The sequence below is a fragment of the Lissotriton vulgaris genome, chromosome 8 (genome assembly GCF_964263255.1).
Source record: "Lissotriton vulgaris chromosome 8, aLisVul1.2, whole genome shotgun sequence".
In the NCBI taxonomy this organism is placed as follows: Eukaryota; Metazoa; Chordata; class Amphibia; order Caudata; family Salamandridae; genus Lissotriton; species Lissotriton vulgaris.
Genome location: NC_141696.1, coordinates 468210851 through 468226404, shown reverse-complemented (window position 1 = coordinate 468226404; position 15554 = coordinate 468210851). Strand labels below are relative to the sequence as shown.

General features: G+C 42.6%; 1 protein-coding gene across 2 annotated transcripts in view; it reads left to right on the top strand.

Moving 5' to 3' along the window:
* The window catches only part of RBBP7 (RB binding protein 7, chromatin remodeling factor), a 98948-nt gene that overhangs the window by 63134 nt on the left and 20260 nt on the right, over positions 1-15554 (top strand). Inside the window, exons 7-8 of one of the 2 annotated variants that reach the window (XM_086934260.1) lie at positions 9104-9230; positions 12028-12105. In XM_086934260.1, the coding sequence (XP_086790386.1) occupies positions 9104-9230; positions 12028-12105 (205 nt within the window). Of the gene's footprint in view, positions 1-9103; positions 9240-12027; positions 12106-15554 lie in introns of both variants that reach the window. The other variant, XM_086934259.1, reaches the window with a different exon arrangement.

Below are 15554 nucleotides of genomic sequence, written 5' to 3'. Positions count from 1 at the left end.
TCTAAATTCCCGTAAGTCCACTCTGTGGGTATTGGGGGGTGGTGTCGTGGAGGACCCCTGGGCATCAGGATTGCAGGTCGCGATCGGAGGCTTGAAGTATCTAGGGGTGTTCCTCTCGGAATCGGTGGATATCGCCTGGGAGTGTAATATAGTGCCAGTATAGGAGAGGGTTCAGACGGGCGTTAAAACGTGGTCTCTGATGCCCCTGACTATTTTCGGTAGGTCCGCAATCTTCAAAATGGTGGCGCTCCCACACCTTCTATACCAACTGCAAAGCTACCCCCACCTAATTAACCCCCGGTGGTTTCGGCAGGTCAACTGTCTTGGGCCGCTTCCTATGGGGCGGCCAGGGTGGCGCTGCGGACATGTTTCCTGTCTACGTATTGTGGTGGTCTGGCCACATCAGATCTATTGTCCTATTATCAGGCCTCCCAATTATTAGTACTTAATGAGTGGTGGTATGGAGACCGAGGGGACCCGGCATATGCCCTGGAGCGCTCGCTGATGGGGGACAACACGCTACACACGATCCTGTACTCCGCTAGGATGTGGCAAACGCTGCCGTGTGTCACGAGAATTGTTTTTGTGGTGTGGCGACAGGCGCTGCGTCGCATGGGCTGGTGGGGTAGATTAACAGCATAGACTCCGTTGTGGAACAACGGGTTGCTCCCCGAGCTGGCCTCACTAGCGGGGTTCGATAGCTGGGACGCAATTGGGATCTCGTCGTTAGGCCATGTACTGACCGGGGTCACACTCAAATCATTCCAGGAGCTCAGTACTGAGTTCCACATGCCACAGATCCAATTTTTTCGATACCTACAGTTTCGCCATGCGCTCGCGCCCAGCATCGCTGACATGGAGTCGCTCCCAGAATTTAGCCCCATTGAAGCGAAGGTCTTCATGGGAGACCTTGGTGATAAGGTCTCCCGAATTTATCAGACACTGGTCACTCACTACTCATCCACCCTACTTCCTCTCAGGGAGGCCTGAGAGGCAGATGTTGGTCCCCTGGACGAGGATGATTGGAGGGAAGCCCTGGAGTCCCCGCGAGGGACTGCCATTGCAATGCGGCTTAGGCTAATTCAATTCAAGTATTTACACAGAGCCTATTACACCCGCGAGCGACTGTGGAAGGCGGGACTGATTGGATCTCCGGAGTGTCTGTGCTGTGGGGCTGCAACGGGTACGCTGCTACAAACTGTGTAGTCGTGTACTAGATTGACTGGTTTCTGGAGGGGCGTATGGAATTGCCTGTCAGAGGTGCTGGGATGGGATCTTCCCCGCACCCCTCGCTTAGGGTTGCTTCATGTACTGGAGGGTGTCGGTGGGAATATATATAAACGCCATCTATTGTTGTTGGGTCTTGTTGTTGCCAAAAGAGACCTGGCCCGGGCATGGAAGGGAGAACGTGCCCCCGCCCCCCCTGTGTGCATGGAAGGCTGGACTGGACTACTTTATGGGACTAGAACGCCCGGTGTTTGAAGCGAGAGGATGCCCCCGTAAGCACTTTAAGATCTGGAAGCGGTGGGCGGATTATAGGGGGTTGACACTAGATCCCCTGGTGGAACATGAGTAAGAACTATAGGTGGAGGATGCCGCGCAGGCCTGAGAACTGTGTCATACCTAACACACTACAACCAAGTACACACTGTTTACTATTCTCACGTGCATGGGGTTAGGGAGGGATAAGGGGTGGGTAGCGGGGTAGTTGGGGAGTGAGGGTTGGCGGGTGGTGGAGGAGAGGAGGGGGGCTTTCATTCTATTTGTCTATTTCTCTTTTGATAATTGAACTTTGCGCTAGTGATGTAAATGTGTCATGATGCTTGGGGGTGATCTCCTGACTGTGGGGAGCCACGTGTCTTATATTGCTTAATCACTAAATAAAATTTGTTGTGGAAAAAAAAGGACTATACAATAACTCCTAAGGCTAAAGACAAGCCGAAATCGGGCCCGGAGCTGAAAAAATCTGCGCGAAAGCATTTTCTGAAGGAGCTTTTTAGACCTGATCCTTTGCAAAAAAGGATGTACATAGACCCAGAAACAGGACATGCTTCCACCACACCACACAGGAAAAGGAAGTCAGATACAGCACCTACACCTCCAGTGCCTGTCAAGAAGAAGGACTCTGCCACATCTCCTATGCACCCTTCTTTTCCTGAATCTTCCTCTCCTGCTGTCCCTTTAAACATTTCACCTCAAAATTCTCCTCTTCATTCTCCACAACATACACCTCCTCAGGAGGCTGATGATCAGTATAGCATGGGGGGAGGGAAAGACCCATATGACCCTTTTCCCTACCCAACAGGTTCACCAGATTGGGAGTATCTAAACCCACAGGATGTACCAGATATTCCTGACCCACACATCTATCCATCTAAACCTTCTCCTCCAGAAGACAATATTTGGGTTAGACTCTTAATTAATAGGGCTGCCATCTATCACAATGTCACCATGTATTCAGATGAGGCAGAAGAGGACTTTTTAGTAGACACTTTTGAACATTCCCAAAAATCTGTGCAAATACTGCCAATGATTAAAGGAGTTATTAAACGTGCCCCAGAAGTGTTTAAAGATCCTGTACAGGCTAGAATCATAAACCCAAGGATAGAAAAAAAGTGCAGAGCAGCTCCTGGAGATCCTGCTTACATTAAGGGACAGCTACCCTTAGACTCCCTAGTAGTTTCAAACGCTAGGAAAAGAGCAAATTCACAAACATCAGGAGAAGCACCACCTCCTGATAAAGAATCCAAGATCATAGATGCTTCAGGGAAAAGAATAGCTGCCCAAGCTAGTAATGCATGGCGCATTGCTAACACACAGGCCCTGGGCTCACTATGGTCAGCTAGAGAAGCTATTACATTATCTACTTGATCATTATAAGACACAAGCAGATGACCTTATTCAAGAGGGTAAGCTTATATCGAACGCCTCCATTAAATGCGCACTAGATGTAGCAGACACTGCATCCAGGGCAATACATTATCTACTTGATCATTATAAGGCACAAGCAGATGACCTTATTCAAGAGGGTAAGCTTATATTGAACGCCTCCATTAAATGCGCACTAGATGTAGCAGACACTGCATCCAGGGCAATAAACACCAGTGTCCTTCTTTAGACGTCACACGTGGCTACGCATTTCAGGATTTAAGCAAGAAGTACAGACTACTATCTTAAATCAACCATTCAACCAACACCAGTTGTTTGGTCCTGAAGTAGACACAGCTCTTGAAAAAATGAAAAAAAACTGACACAGCCAAGTCTATGGGGGCTTTGCAGTCCACCCAAGCAAGAGGCTCCTTTCGTCGCTCCTTTTACAGAGGAGGCTCCAAACAAGCTGGAGCATACAATTCAGCTTCCTTTAAAACTAATACACAAGCATCCTCTAATAAAGGATACTTTAGAGAAGGCTACAGAGGTAATAACAATAAGGGAAAAGGTTGAGGTAACCACAACAATCGATTCTCTTCCACCACTAAACAGTGACTTCCTTCAGCTCCCCCAACAGCATACCACTCCTGTAGGGAGGAGATTAACACCGTTCCTACCGGTCTGGAATTCCATCACAACAGACAAGTGGGTAAGACAGATTATCCAATATGGTTACTGCCTAGAGCTTATAGCTACCCCTCCAAATATGCCACCCAGACAGCGTCCAATGTCCACAGAACAGCTAACGCTGTTCCAACAAGAGGTTCTCTTATTGCTACAAAAAGATGCAATAGAGAGAGTTCCATTGTAACATCAAGGAACAGGGTCTATTCACCTTACTTCCTAATACCCAAAAAGGATGGGACGCTAAGACCAATTGTAGATTTGAGGCCTCTTAATCTGTATATACACTCAGATCATTTTCACATTATCTCTTTACAGCAAGTGCTCACATTACTGCAATAAGGAGATTTCCTCACTACACTAGACCTCAAAGATGCCTCCTTTCACATTCCCATACATCCTTCTCACAGGAAGTATCTCAGGTTTGTGCTAGAAGGACAACACTATCAATTCAAAGTCTATCCATTTGGGGTAACAACGGAATCAAGAGTGTTCACAAAGTGCTTATCAGTAGTAGCAGCATATCTCAGAAGACAACATATCCATGTCCTCCCTTACTTAGACGATTGGCTCATAAAGGCCAAGTCATTCAACCAGTGTGTTCAACACACATCTCACACAATTCAGACACTGCACAACTTGAGGTTTACAATAAACCACACCAAGTCACATCTACAGCCCTCTCATGTACATCAATACCTAGGGGCTACCATAAACACCAATACATCTTTAGCTTATCCCAGTCCAGCCAGGATACAGAGCGTTCAAGCCTTAGTCGCAAGGTTTCAAACCCACACTCTCTCCCAGCCAGAGTGTTCATGCAACTAATAGGCATGATGGCATCTTGCATTTTTATTGTACCATATGCAAGACTGCAAATGCGTCCATTGCAGGAATATCTAGCACATCAGTGGAATCGGGCACAAGGACAACTGACAGACCTGGTGTTGGTAGACATCCGCACACATCGCTCTCTGCAGTAGTGGAACACCAAAAAACTTCTCCAGAGGGCGGCCGTTCCTCGAGCCTGTTCCACAAATAGTACAGACAACCGACACATCCCTGACAGGATGGGGAGCACATCTGCTCCACCACACAACTCAGGGAAGATGGACTGCTCAACAAAAGGTGCTTCACATCAAGCACCTAGTTGCTAGCGATTTTCCTGGCACTAAAGTCCTTCCAAGTACACATACAGAACAAAGCTGTCTTAATCCGGACAGACAACATGACAGCCATGTACTACATACAAAAACAAGGAGGCACACATTCCCTGCAACTGTCCCAGCTCTCACAAAACATTTGGAGATGGGCCATTCCACAAAAGACATATCTGCTTGCAGAACGTGTTCCAGGAGTTCACACTCAGATAGCCGATCTGTTAAGTCGACAGACACAGCAGATTCACAAATGGGAACTACATCTGCAAGTTCTTCAACCATTGTTTCACAAGTGAGGTCATCCAGACATAGACCTGTTTGCCCTACACGAAAACGCAAAATGCCCAACCTTCGCCGCCAGGTTTCCACACCCGTTGTCCAAGGGCAATGCGATATGGATGAACTGGTCAAGCAGATATACGTACCCTTTTCCGCCAACACCACTAATACCATTAGAGGCAAGCTCAGACAACAGTCTCAAACCGATTCAGGTAGCTCCCACATGGGCATGCCAACCGTGGTTCACCACACTGCTAGAACTCTCTAGTTTCACACCAAAAACTGTCTCTCACACCATCAATGTTAACGCAGAACCATGGAGACCTCAGGCATCCAGATCCAGATCCAAATCAACTGAATCTGGCGATCTGGCTCTTGGAGTCTTAGTTAGGTTACCTTAACCTGCCACCAGATTGTATGAATATCATTAAAGAAGCCAGAAGACCTACTACTAGAGCTTGTTATGCTGCTAAATGGAAAAGATTTGCCACTTACTGCAATAATAATCAAATTGATCCCTTAGATGCTTCCATCCAAAATATTATCTGTTACCTTCTACATTTACAAAGATATAATCTAGCTTATTCATCTATACGTTTACATCTTGCAGCCATTGCCGCATATCTGGAAAACAGACATGTCGTTGTTTAGAGTACCAGCAATAAAAGCTTTTATGGAAGTATTAAAAAATGATTCCTCCTAGGTTACCACCCTCTCCACGGTGCAACCTAAACATTGTTCTTACAAGGCTCATGGGACCCCCTTTTGAACCTTTACACAAATGTGAACTACAATTTCTTACATGGAAAACAGCTTTCCTTGTTGCAATTACTGATCTTAGAAGAGTTAGTGAAATTCAAGCTTTCACTATACAAGAAGCTTTCTTACAATTACACCATAACAAAGTGGTTCTAAGAACTATTCTTAAATTCCTTCCTAAAGTAATTACTCCTTTTCATCTAAACCAATCAGTTGAGTTACCAGTTTTTCATAACCCAGACTCTGTAGCAGAAAGAGCTTTACACACACTAGATGTCAATCGAGCTCTTCTCTATTACATAGATCGGACCAAGTCCTTTCGCAAAACAGAGCAACTATTTGTAGCCTTCTCTCCACCATATAAAGGCAATCCCATTTCAAAATCGGACATTGCAAGGTGGATTGTTAAATGTATACAAATATGCTATTCTAAAGCGAAACGCACATCAACAGTTCCTCCTAGAGTGCACTCCACACGCAAACAGGAGCCTCCATGGCTTTCTTAGGAAACATTCCCCTAGAAGACCTATGCAAACATGGTCTACAACACACACCTTCACTAAACACTATTGTGTTGATGTGCAAGCCAAGCAGCAGTAGGCCAAGCTGTCCTTAAAACTCTTTCAAACTGCTGCAACAGACACAGGTGACCACCGCTAGGGGAGACGCTGCTGTACAATCGATGCTAAGTGTACAATCTGCAGCTCATATGCGTCGAACGGGAAAATGCTACTTACCAGTATGCATCTGTTCTTGGCATGTAGAGCTGCAGAGTTGTGCATGCCCTCCCGCCTCCCCAGGACCTGTCTGTTCCCTCTTTATCTTAATTGGATATACACGCATGGACATACTTTCTTCTTTCTACTAACTCCATCATTTCCCATCATGGCGAAAAACAATCTAAGGATGGAGCCGATGCCCATGCGCACTATCGTCCAATGGAGGAGTCACCTATCTCGTGACTAGAAAGACTTCTTCCACGATAACAACATGCAATCATCTGAGCCCAACACCAGGTGACGATCTAATGCTAAGTGTACAACTCTGCAGCTCTACATGCCAAGAACAGATGCATACTGGTAAGTAGCATTTTCCTTCTACACCCCGAACCGCCAGCTTCGCTCTGCCGACCTCGCCACCGTCCCACGCATTCGCTGAACGACCACCAGCGGCAGATCATTCTCCCACCTCGCCACCAAGGCGTGGAACACCCTCCCCGCCCACCTACGGCAGACCCAGGACCTGCTGACCTTCGGAAGACTCCACAAGAACTAGCTGTTTGACCAGTAGCTGCTCCACACCCCACCACCCCACCCCTTATAGCGCCTTGAGTCCCTCACGGGTGAGCAGCGTGCTCTACAAATGTCTTCATGTGTATTAAATCGTACTGCAGCACTAATTTACTTGTACTTAATTTAGAAAATGTGGCTATTTATTCTGGAAATACCAGCAAGTGGAAAACCATTTTCTAGCCTGAGCTTTCGAGATGAATTGTCGAATGCATGTAATAACTTCACCGAAATGCAGTGAATTCATTGCATTTGAGTAAAGGAGAGCACAGTTCAAAAGCTAAGAAGCTGCCAAAGCTTACAGGACAAGTGCCCTCCCTTCATAAACCTTTTTGGAAAGCTAAAACCTAATACAGCTCAACACTAAATATACTGGTATTTAGGCTTTGAGCCATGCACATTTGGGGCGAAGGTTGGGGAAAATTACTGCTTCAACCGTTCTACCTCCACAATGATGACGTGTTGTGTATCTATGCCCATCATGTGAATTTGTAATAGATTTGTCTTGGAGAAGTTGCTTCTCTGTAACCATGTATTTGGACAGTTTGAATCGCTTGTACCCACCCAAGCCCTCTGGGAGGTTGTTTGGCTTTAGTAAGGCTTCGCCCCAACACTCACTAGGCCTGCTGAGAAAGAAGAACTAAAGGACCGCATGTGCATTCATCTAAAGGTGGAGGCATACATTGTGGAGCAGTGGTCGGCAAAGAGGAGTCTCACTTAACACTAAAAGTTGAGCACCCACACCCTTAAACATTTTATCCAAAAGTAAATTTCTATTAGCTAGTTTACTGGTTCTCCAGGACACAGGAATCTTGGCTAATGAGGCTGCAAAAGTATTTTTGTTAGTAACTGTTAATTTGCTTGACCACCACCTGCTTATATGTAGACTGTTTGTCAGTAGAGGACCTAGGTGGCTGAACTTGTAATCCTAATTTTGCAGTGAAATCAACCTAAACCTGTGCGTCCCAAACTGTGGGTCACGACCCACTGGTGGGTACTGAGACAATTTATTTATGGCGGCGGGTCACAAAATTCCAAGCAATAAATAAAAATGCCTTTAAATTCTGTATTTTTCTCGTCATAACTGCTTCTCTTCAAAGACTGAGGTAGAACGTCAGGCTGCATCTCTTGACAAATTGGTCCTTAGTTTTTAACGCATCTCACTTTGCAATCAGAGGAAGAAAAGTGTCACGTAATTCACTTGTGTGAAAGGAAGGGCTGTAAGACATCAGTTTTTTTTTGTAACAAACAACAAATCTAAATACCAGTAAATGAACTGTAACACTCAGCAGTTGGCAAAGCAAAAATGAAGCACTGTTTTGTAATTCTGAAGTTTAATGGAAAAGAAGCCTTAAGTAGGCTGAAAACCAATCCAGGCACTTTACTTAGTGATGCACAAATGATAAATTATTCAGATTTCCACACATTTGTGGGCGATAGTTTTATCAGTAGATAAGTATGTCTATGCAAATTTTGTGGCCATTTCAACGGAAAATGTGCTGTCTGTAAAGACTACGTTACCGCGCTGATTTAGTTGCATAAAAAATAATTGCCCGACTCCTGGCAATTAAAGTTAAATGGGTTGCAACAGTTTGTTCCAAAACTTTAGAACCACGTCCAGATTTTTGTAAGCATTGACCTAAACCATGAGCACAAAGTACATAGAAAACAGGTTAGATGTTAAACGTTCATAAATTGCAGCACAATGCGCCTTGTGTAAATCCAGAGATTCATAGTAATTGGAAAGGGAAGGAAACCAACTGAGGTATGTACTTGGCTCTCCAGGCCTAATGGATAGACCATTTGAATGCATACTTTCATCATTTCCTCATGCTTTTATGTAATATGGAAGTTACCGGAATATAAATGACTTAAGCTGCAAAGACCGTGTCCGCCTGCTGGTGACATACTGAATGGAAAATGGTTAGTTCACCAAACTACCCCTTTGACACACAGCATAGCATCCCTTTGTGATCAAGTGATTGCCCAATAAGGGGGGGGAAATGGCAGCTAGTTATCCCATGTAAATTATTTCTTTTAACGTGTTCTCTTTTTCCATAGTTGGGATACCAGGTCTAACACTACGTCGAAGCCAAGTCATTCTGTAGATGCACACACAGCAGAAGTCAACTGCTTGTCCTTCAATCCATACAGCGAGTTCATCCTAGCCACTGGTTCGGCGGACAAGGTAAGTAGTGTAGGTATTTTGTCCAATTAACTGTTCAGGAATTGTATTCAATATGCGATCATGACCAGCCTCCTTCATATATCTTTGACACTGTACTACCCGTAATTTGCATTCGAGTGACTTTAATAGGGGAAGTGATTAGAGAGGGTGGTTGTTCGCCTATGGGTGGTGTATTTCTTCTGGTAGACATCTTAATTATAATTGCAGAGGACCACAAACATTCATCTTGGAAAAAAATTGTTAAATGCTTGGGCCATTATTTATGCTCATGGCACTCCCTATGTTTTTTTTTTTTTTTGCTGCTGGGCACATACTGTATTATTTCTTTGTGGGGACACTAAGGAATCCCATGCTACCGACCGAAAGTGGTTTAGTGATATATACTTTTGTACGTGACCTCATTATATCACAGGTACTGCAGTTATATTCTCAGCTTGGTTTGTGATGCATGGTATAATGACATGTGTCTGCTGTGTTACTGGCACGACAGATGCGTTAGTATTACTAGTGTTTGTTTCTGCTTGTCATTGCAGATGGAAACTAAACTGACTAGTCCAGCTCCTTCCCAAAGGCGCTTGGTGGACTGCACTTGTATCTCCATTTCCACTTGCATGCGAAAATGAGTGACCTAGGGGTGTTTCCGCTTTGTTTGGGTTTGTCAGTGAGATGAAACTGCTTTTCCCTATGCACAATGAGCATGAGGCAGATGCATTTTGATTGTGGACCTGGAGTTGAAATATCTGCTCCAATAGCCTCAATATAGGATAGTGATGGGCTGGGAAAAGTCTAACTCTCTTTTGGCAAAGACTGAAAGTACAGTCCGTAGTTGACACTTGTTTCAATAGGCATGAAGAACTCCACCCGAGTCAATGTAAAACATTAAAATGTACATTTGAACCCTGTCTGATTACTATTGGGTTTTTGTCACAACATATTACATTCAATTTTTTCATAACATAATCCAATAAACAGCCTAATCAATACAGAGACATAGATTATAGATCAGCATTTCATCAGACTTATTCCATCAACGTATAGAAACCCCAAAAACTGGTTTCTCGTTAAGTACAGTTCACAGATGAAAATAACCAGTAGTAGAGATTTCACCTCGGAGTAGCCACCTGCATAAAAAAATGGCAACAAGTTTCATGAGTCCTATTGCTTCATCTGGGATCTATATATCTATATCGCATAGGAACAATTGCGCATTCTCCACGGCGTGAAACAAGCCCTCCAACCGATTGTAAGTAGCAAAAGGTTTTAATTGCAGAAGGTAATCCAAACAGCACAGCATGACTCGATTCAACTGGAATGGGTCTTAATCATTTGCAAAGTAAGGGGTGGTCGATTGCCCTTGGGTTTAAATACACTGCAGACTTGAACACTGAAGGACGCGGAGTGCGACCACATTCTTCACAAGATTGTCAAAATACTTAGTATAGCAATGTTGTCATTATTTGGAATCAGTGAGCACATTGCAACATCTGTGCTCTAATTGAATCAGTCACCAAGGCACTCTAGCTGTAAAGCGAGTTAACTTATTCCCATCTGTTTGCAGTACTTCAATGTCCATACTGCTTTGCAAATGTAAAACATTCTTGCATCCTTCCTCTCCCCATTGAGAACATTAAAGTTTTCATGGATATTTGAGACGAACCCCTCTCAGCAATCTCATTGCATCAGACTTATTCCATCAATGTATAGAAACACCAACAACTTACTTCTCGTTAACACCTTCCCTGCGGGGGTAATTCCCCCACGGGGGTGGTGGGTGAGCGCGGTGCTCGTGACGAGACCAGCTCGTCATGAGTCACGGTGGAGCTGTGCTCATGACGAGCTGGTCTCGTTACGACCCCGCCCAGTGATTAATTCGCCCGAACCAATAGCTTGTGGGCAGTGGAGCCGTTATGACAAAACCAGCTCTTCATGAGCACAGCTCCATTGTGACTCATGACGAGCTGGTCTCGTCATGAGCACCGAAGAGGCTAAGTACAGTTCACAGATGAAAGTAACCAGCATTAGCAAATTCACCTCTGAGTAGCCACATGCATAAAACTAATGGCAACACGTTTTATGAAACTTATTGTTTCATCGGGGATATATATTTTTCATTCTGAGATGTGGTATTCACAGAACCTGCATAATTACTTTGGGATGCCTCCTCCACTTGGGCATATTTGAGTACACACATTTATTTTTAGTGGTTCTGTGTTCATTTCAGCCTTCTGTGTTTGAGCTTCTCATCTTGCAGACCAAATTTTCTGCTAGGTAATCTACTTTCGAAGACGCAACTAGTGTTAAGCCATTCTAATGAATAGTTATGTTATAAATTGGTGAGTCGGATTAGGATCCTTGGGATGGAAAACTGCACTTAAATATGTTCCTTAATATCACCTTTTACCAAGGTATTTTTTGCTTTTCTTTGGCGTCCTATCTGTCTGTTGTCCCGTTTGGTTTAAAATTAAGTTTTTCCATTAAAGAAACATTGCTCTGCTTTTTGTTTTTTTATAAACTTTTTTCATTAATCTGTTCAAACAATTTCAGACTCCATTCATTAATCCATTTAAATTACAAGACATTGTTCTAATTGTAAAAGTTATCTACACACTTATTCTCTAATACTAAATAGGACTGTTGATCTGTTTGCTAAAGCGTAACATAACTTTGACAATGGAAATAGTGCAATATTTTTATATATACAATTCCATAAAGTATATTTTAAAACGCATTGTTTTGTATTTAACACTTCAGCTTTTTTCAATTGGCCTTTTTAAATAAGTCTTCTGTTTATTTATAGACCGTGGCATTGTGGGATCTCCGAAATTTGAAATTGAAACTTCATTCCTTTGAGTCACACAAGGATGAGATCTTTCAGGTGAGCTATAGAAACTTCTGTTTTGGTAAGCTGTTAATATAATTTCTTTTTGTGATCATTTGCATTAGTGTCCTATGCATTTTATATGAATCTAAACAAACAACCCATAATAATAATGATAATAATAATAATAATCCACATTTGTGAAGCGCGAACCATCACCAGTTAGGGTCTCTAGGCGCTGGAGGCCGTCGGGAAGATTAAGCAAGCTATTGCCCAGAGTCACATGGTGCTGGGCTAATCTGCCGCCGGCCCCGGGGATTGAACTGTGATCCCCCAGATTCCGGAATCTGTCACCCTGGCCGCGGCGCCACACCTCACCATAGCAGCAGTGAATACTAAAAGCACCCTAAAAACTGCATTCACATATTGGGAAACCTACATCAGTACATATAGCTTGTCTACAATAAACATCTGGTGACTTGTCTTGTCCGGTACTAGCCATGTGGTTCATAGTTATTTGTGCAAAGCTGCATGAATTAAATGTGTAATTTGGTTTCGCATAATCAGTAGCATCATAGTGAGCACATGTCTAGACTCAACACATGGGCATGAATATGCACTTTTCCTGCCCTGTGCCTCCATCCTGTGCCCTACCGCTCTAAATGGCAGCCATGATGTGGGTATTGCCCTGAGGATGGCTATACATCTGCCAAGAATAATTTCCTGTGCAGTTCTCCCCACACTTAACAACTGGGAGTTGGGGATTGTTGATTGGGTCTGGGAGTTGGGGATTGTTGATTGGGTCTGGAAGTGTGAAGTTGCTGTTATTGTGTTTAAGGATATTTGAAATCATTTAGGGCGTCAATTGAAGGGTGAAATTTGAGGCTAGGAGAGGCTACGTGTTTCTGCAATCCAGGGTAAACTGGAGACTATGTAGGCATTGTATTTTAAAGTGCTGTAGGTCAAACCATTATCGGAATTAAAACAGTTTCTACATTCTGTATATCCTTGTTAAATATTTGCACAGCTGTTGCTGTCATATACCTGGATTTCTTAAACCCTGGAAATTTTGAATTATGCGTTGCCTTCGCTACTTAATCTATTTGTGCCAGTTGGCTGGAAGGGAAGAGCAATGCTCTTATTCAAATTTTATGTGCACTCAAATTTCTATGAATTTGTATTTTTGATATGACAGTGAAATGTGCATCTAAAGCTGTTTTTTCTATCCCAATTTAATTTCAAGTGTATTTTGAAGAAACAAGACTTAGGTAACAGTTGTGTTTGAATTATTTCAACATTAGAATTTATTATCTTAACTTATTATTTTCTAGACCGTTTGTTTGATGTTTTACTCTGCGAAACACATAGTCTCTCACAGTGCTGGTCATTTACTGGATCTGGTATTAGACCACATTGTAAACCCCAAATCCTCTTTAAGTGATCTGGCCAGGCCTTAATTACATTTTAGATTGCCTTACTTTTTAGGCAATCTTGTTTGTCAGATGCTCCACTTTAGAGCATTTTAATAAGCACGTAAGGGATTTAAAATTATTACAGAGGATCATGTTATGTATATAACCTATTTGCGAGAAAGTAATCCCTTAGACTTAAGGTATAAGAAATAAAATGCAAATATTAACAGGCTGGCACCTGAAAAGTTGCCACGATAATAGCATGGCAAAATCTGTGCTCTTATACAGCTCTTGGCATTTAAAGTGTTAGAGGAACAACCTTGAGCACAAAAGGCATAGAACCAGACTGGAATTTCACATTAATCCCTGTACTCCATTAGTCTTATTACGAAAGCAATTTGTGCAGCTAAAAGTAATGTTGATCAGATCTACATTACTCATGCTTTAATTAAATTCTATAAATAATTGAGATCAAAAGCTGGGAATTAGTGAGCGGGTTCACATCGCAAAAGCATTTTCCACATTTTTGTTTTTTAGCTGAAATTCCGATTTTGAAAATCTGAGTGAATTGATAATATAACCCCTATAACTTCCTTTCCCTGAAACTCTAGCTTCTAATCTGGATTTCATTTCGGCTATGGATGCCAGGGCTCTGACCGGATGCTTCTATTGCTGATACTATGACTAATGCCTTTGTTACACAGCACATTAAGGATGCCCTTTCTTACCTACTGTATAGCTCTATACAGCAGGACATGTATGGTGGTATTTTGTCATGCCATTTTGTAATCCCTGATTCTATGAAACTAGATTGGGCTCTAAATTTCTCATCTAGTATATTACAGGCTAATTTCTATGTTGCTTTTCCGTTTCAATGTAATTGAATCTGTGGTGGTCTCATAGCTGCAGAATTAGTGAGTCTTTGCTTTTTGATTTCTAGTCTTGTTGCAGACTGCTATGTGTTTAGGGTACTCTGTTTTAGGGAGCAGATGTTGCAGTGCTATCAATTATGCTGCAAACCAACACATATAGCTCTGACCGAGGCTTTTAATACAGTTCACAATGAGCTGCTCCTCACTTGTCTGGAACGTATGTCATTAGACTTTATTTGTTCTTTTCATGCCAATCACGAGCAACAAAGATACTTTGATCATACCGTGCTCAAAGTCTCTTTTGGGATGTGGGGTACCCCAATTTTCAACAGTATCACCACTCCTTTCTAACTTCTACATGGTCCCCTGGCTCCCGCCAAGTAGCCCATAGGCTTCAGTGTCAACCGTATGAATGCTAATACCCAGATCTTAATAAAGGTTGTAAATGAACTAGTAATTAAAAAAAATCCACCCACTTGTTTGTCTACTCATTTACTTCTGAATGCTACAAAGTTTTTGTTACTGTTTCCCATGCTTGGTCCTCAACCTTGTATTTGACGTCTGTGTTCAATGAGCTTGTGTCAACAGAGTGAAACCAAGGGTTGTCTATAAAACTGACTCATCTTTTGGCTTGATGGTAACCGCAGATGCAAAGACTGTGCATTTTCATCAGTTTAATATTTTCTACATATAACCACTGTTTGGTATAGTCCATAAAACAACCCTTGTTCAAACAATGCTGCTTCCCTTACTTCTTGATTGTTCTGACCTAATTGTTTAGTTGATTGCACCAGTTCAAAACATACCACTGGGTGGGTAACCTTAGGTTTTGTAAATATGGTTTTCTATCTATACAAAGGAAAGCACTAGGTTGACTGAGTCCAGGAACAGTTCAAGTTGAGTTTTAACCCAATATTAAAGATAGTTCATGAGTAGACCACAGATACCAGCTTCATCAACCTGCCTCCATAAATCTAAAATAGTTAAAATCTACCTGGAATTGTGGCTCTAGAAAAGTTTGGAGATGAACAGGGTGGTTCCTAGATATCCACGTTATTTAATATCTTGCAGTCTGCCATACAGTCTCGATAGGTTCAGACAATTTTATGGGACTTGAAGACCTTCAAGTGGGTGGTGACAATGTTTGTTTTATTTCATGTACTTAATTTATTTGCAAATTGAGTCTTGTAACAGTAGTTTTATTGTACTTTTATAATTGTTT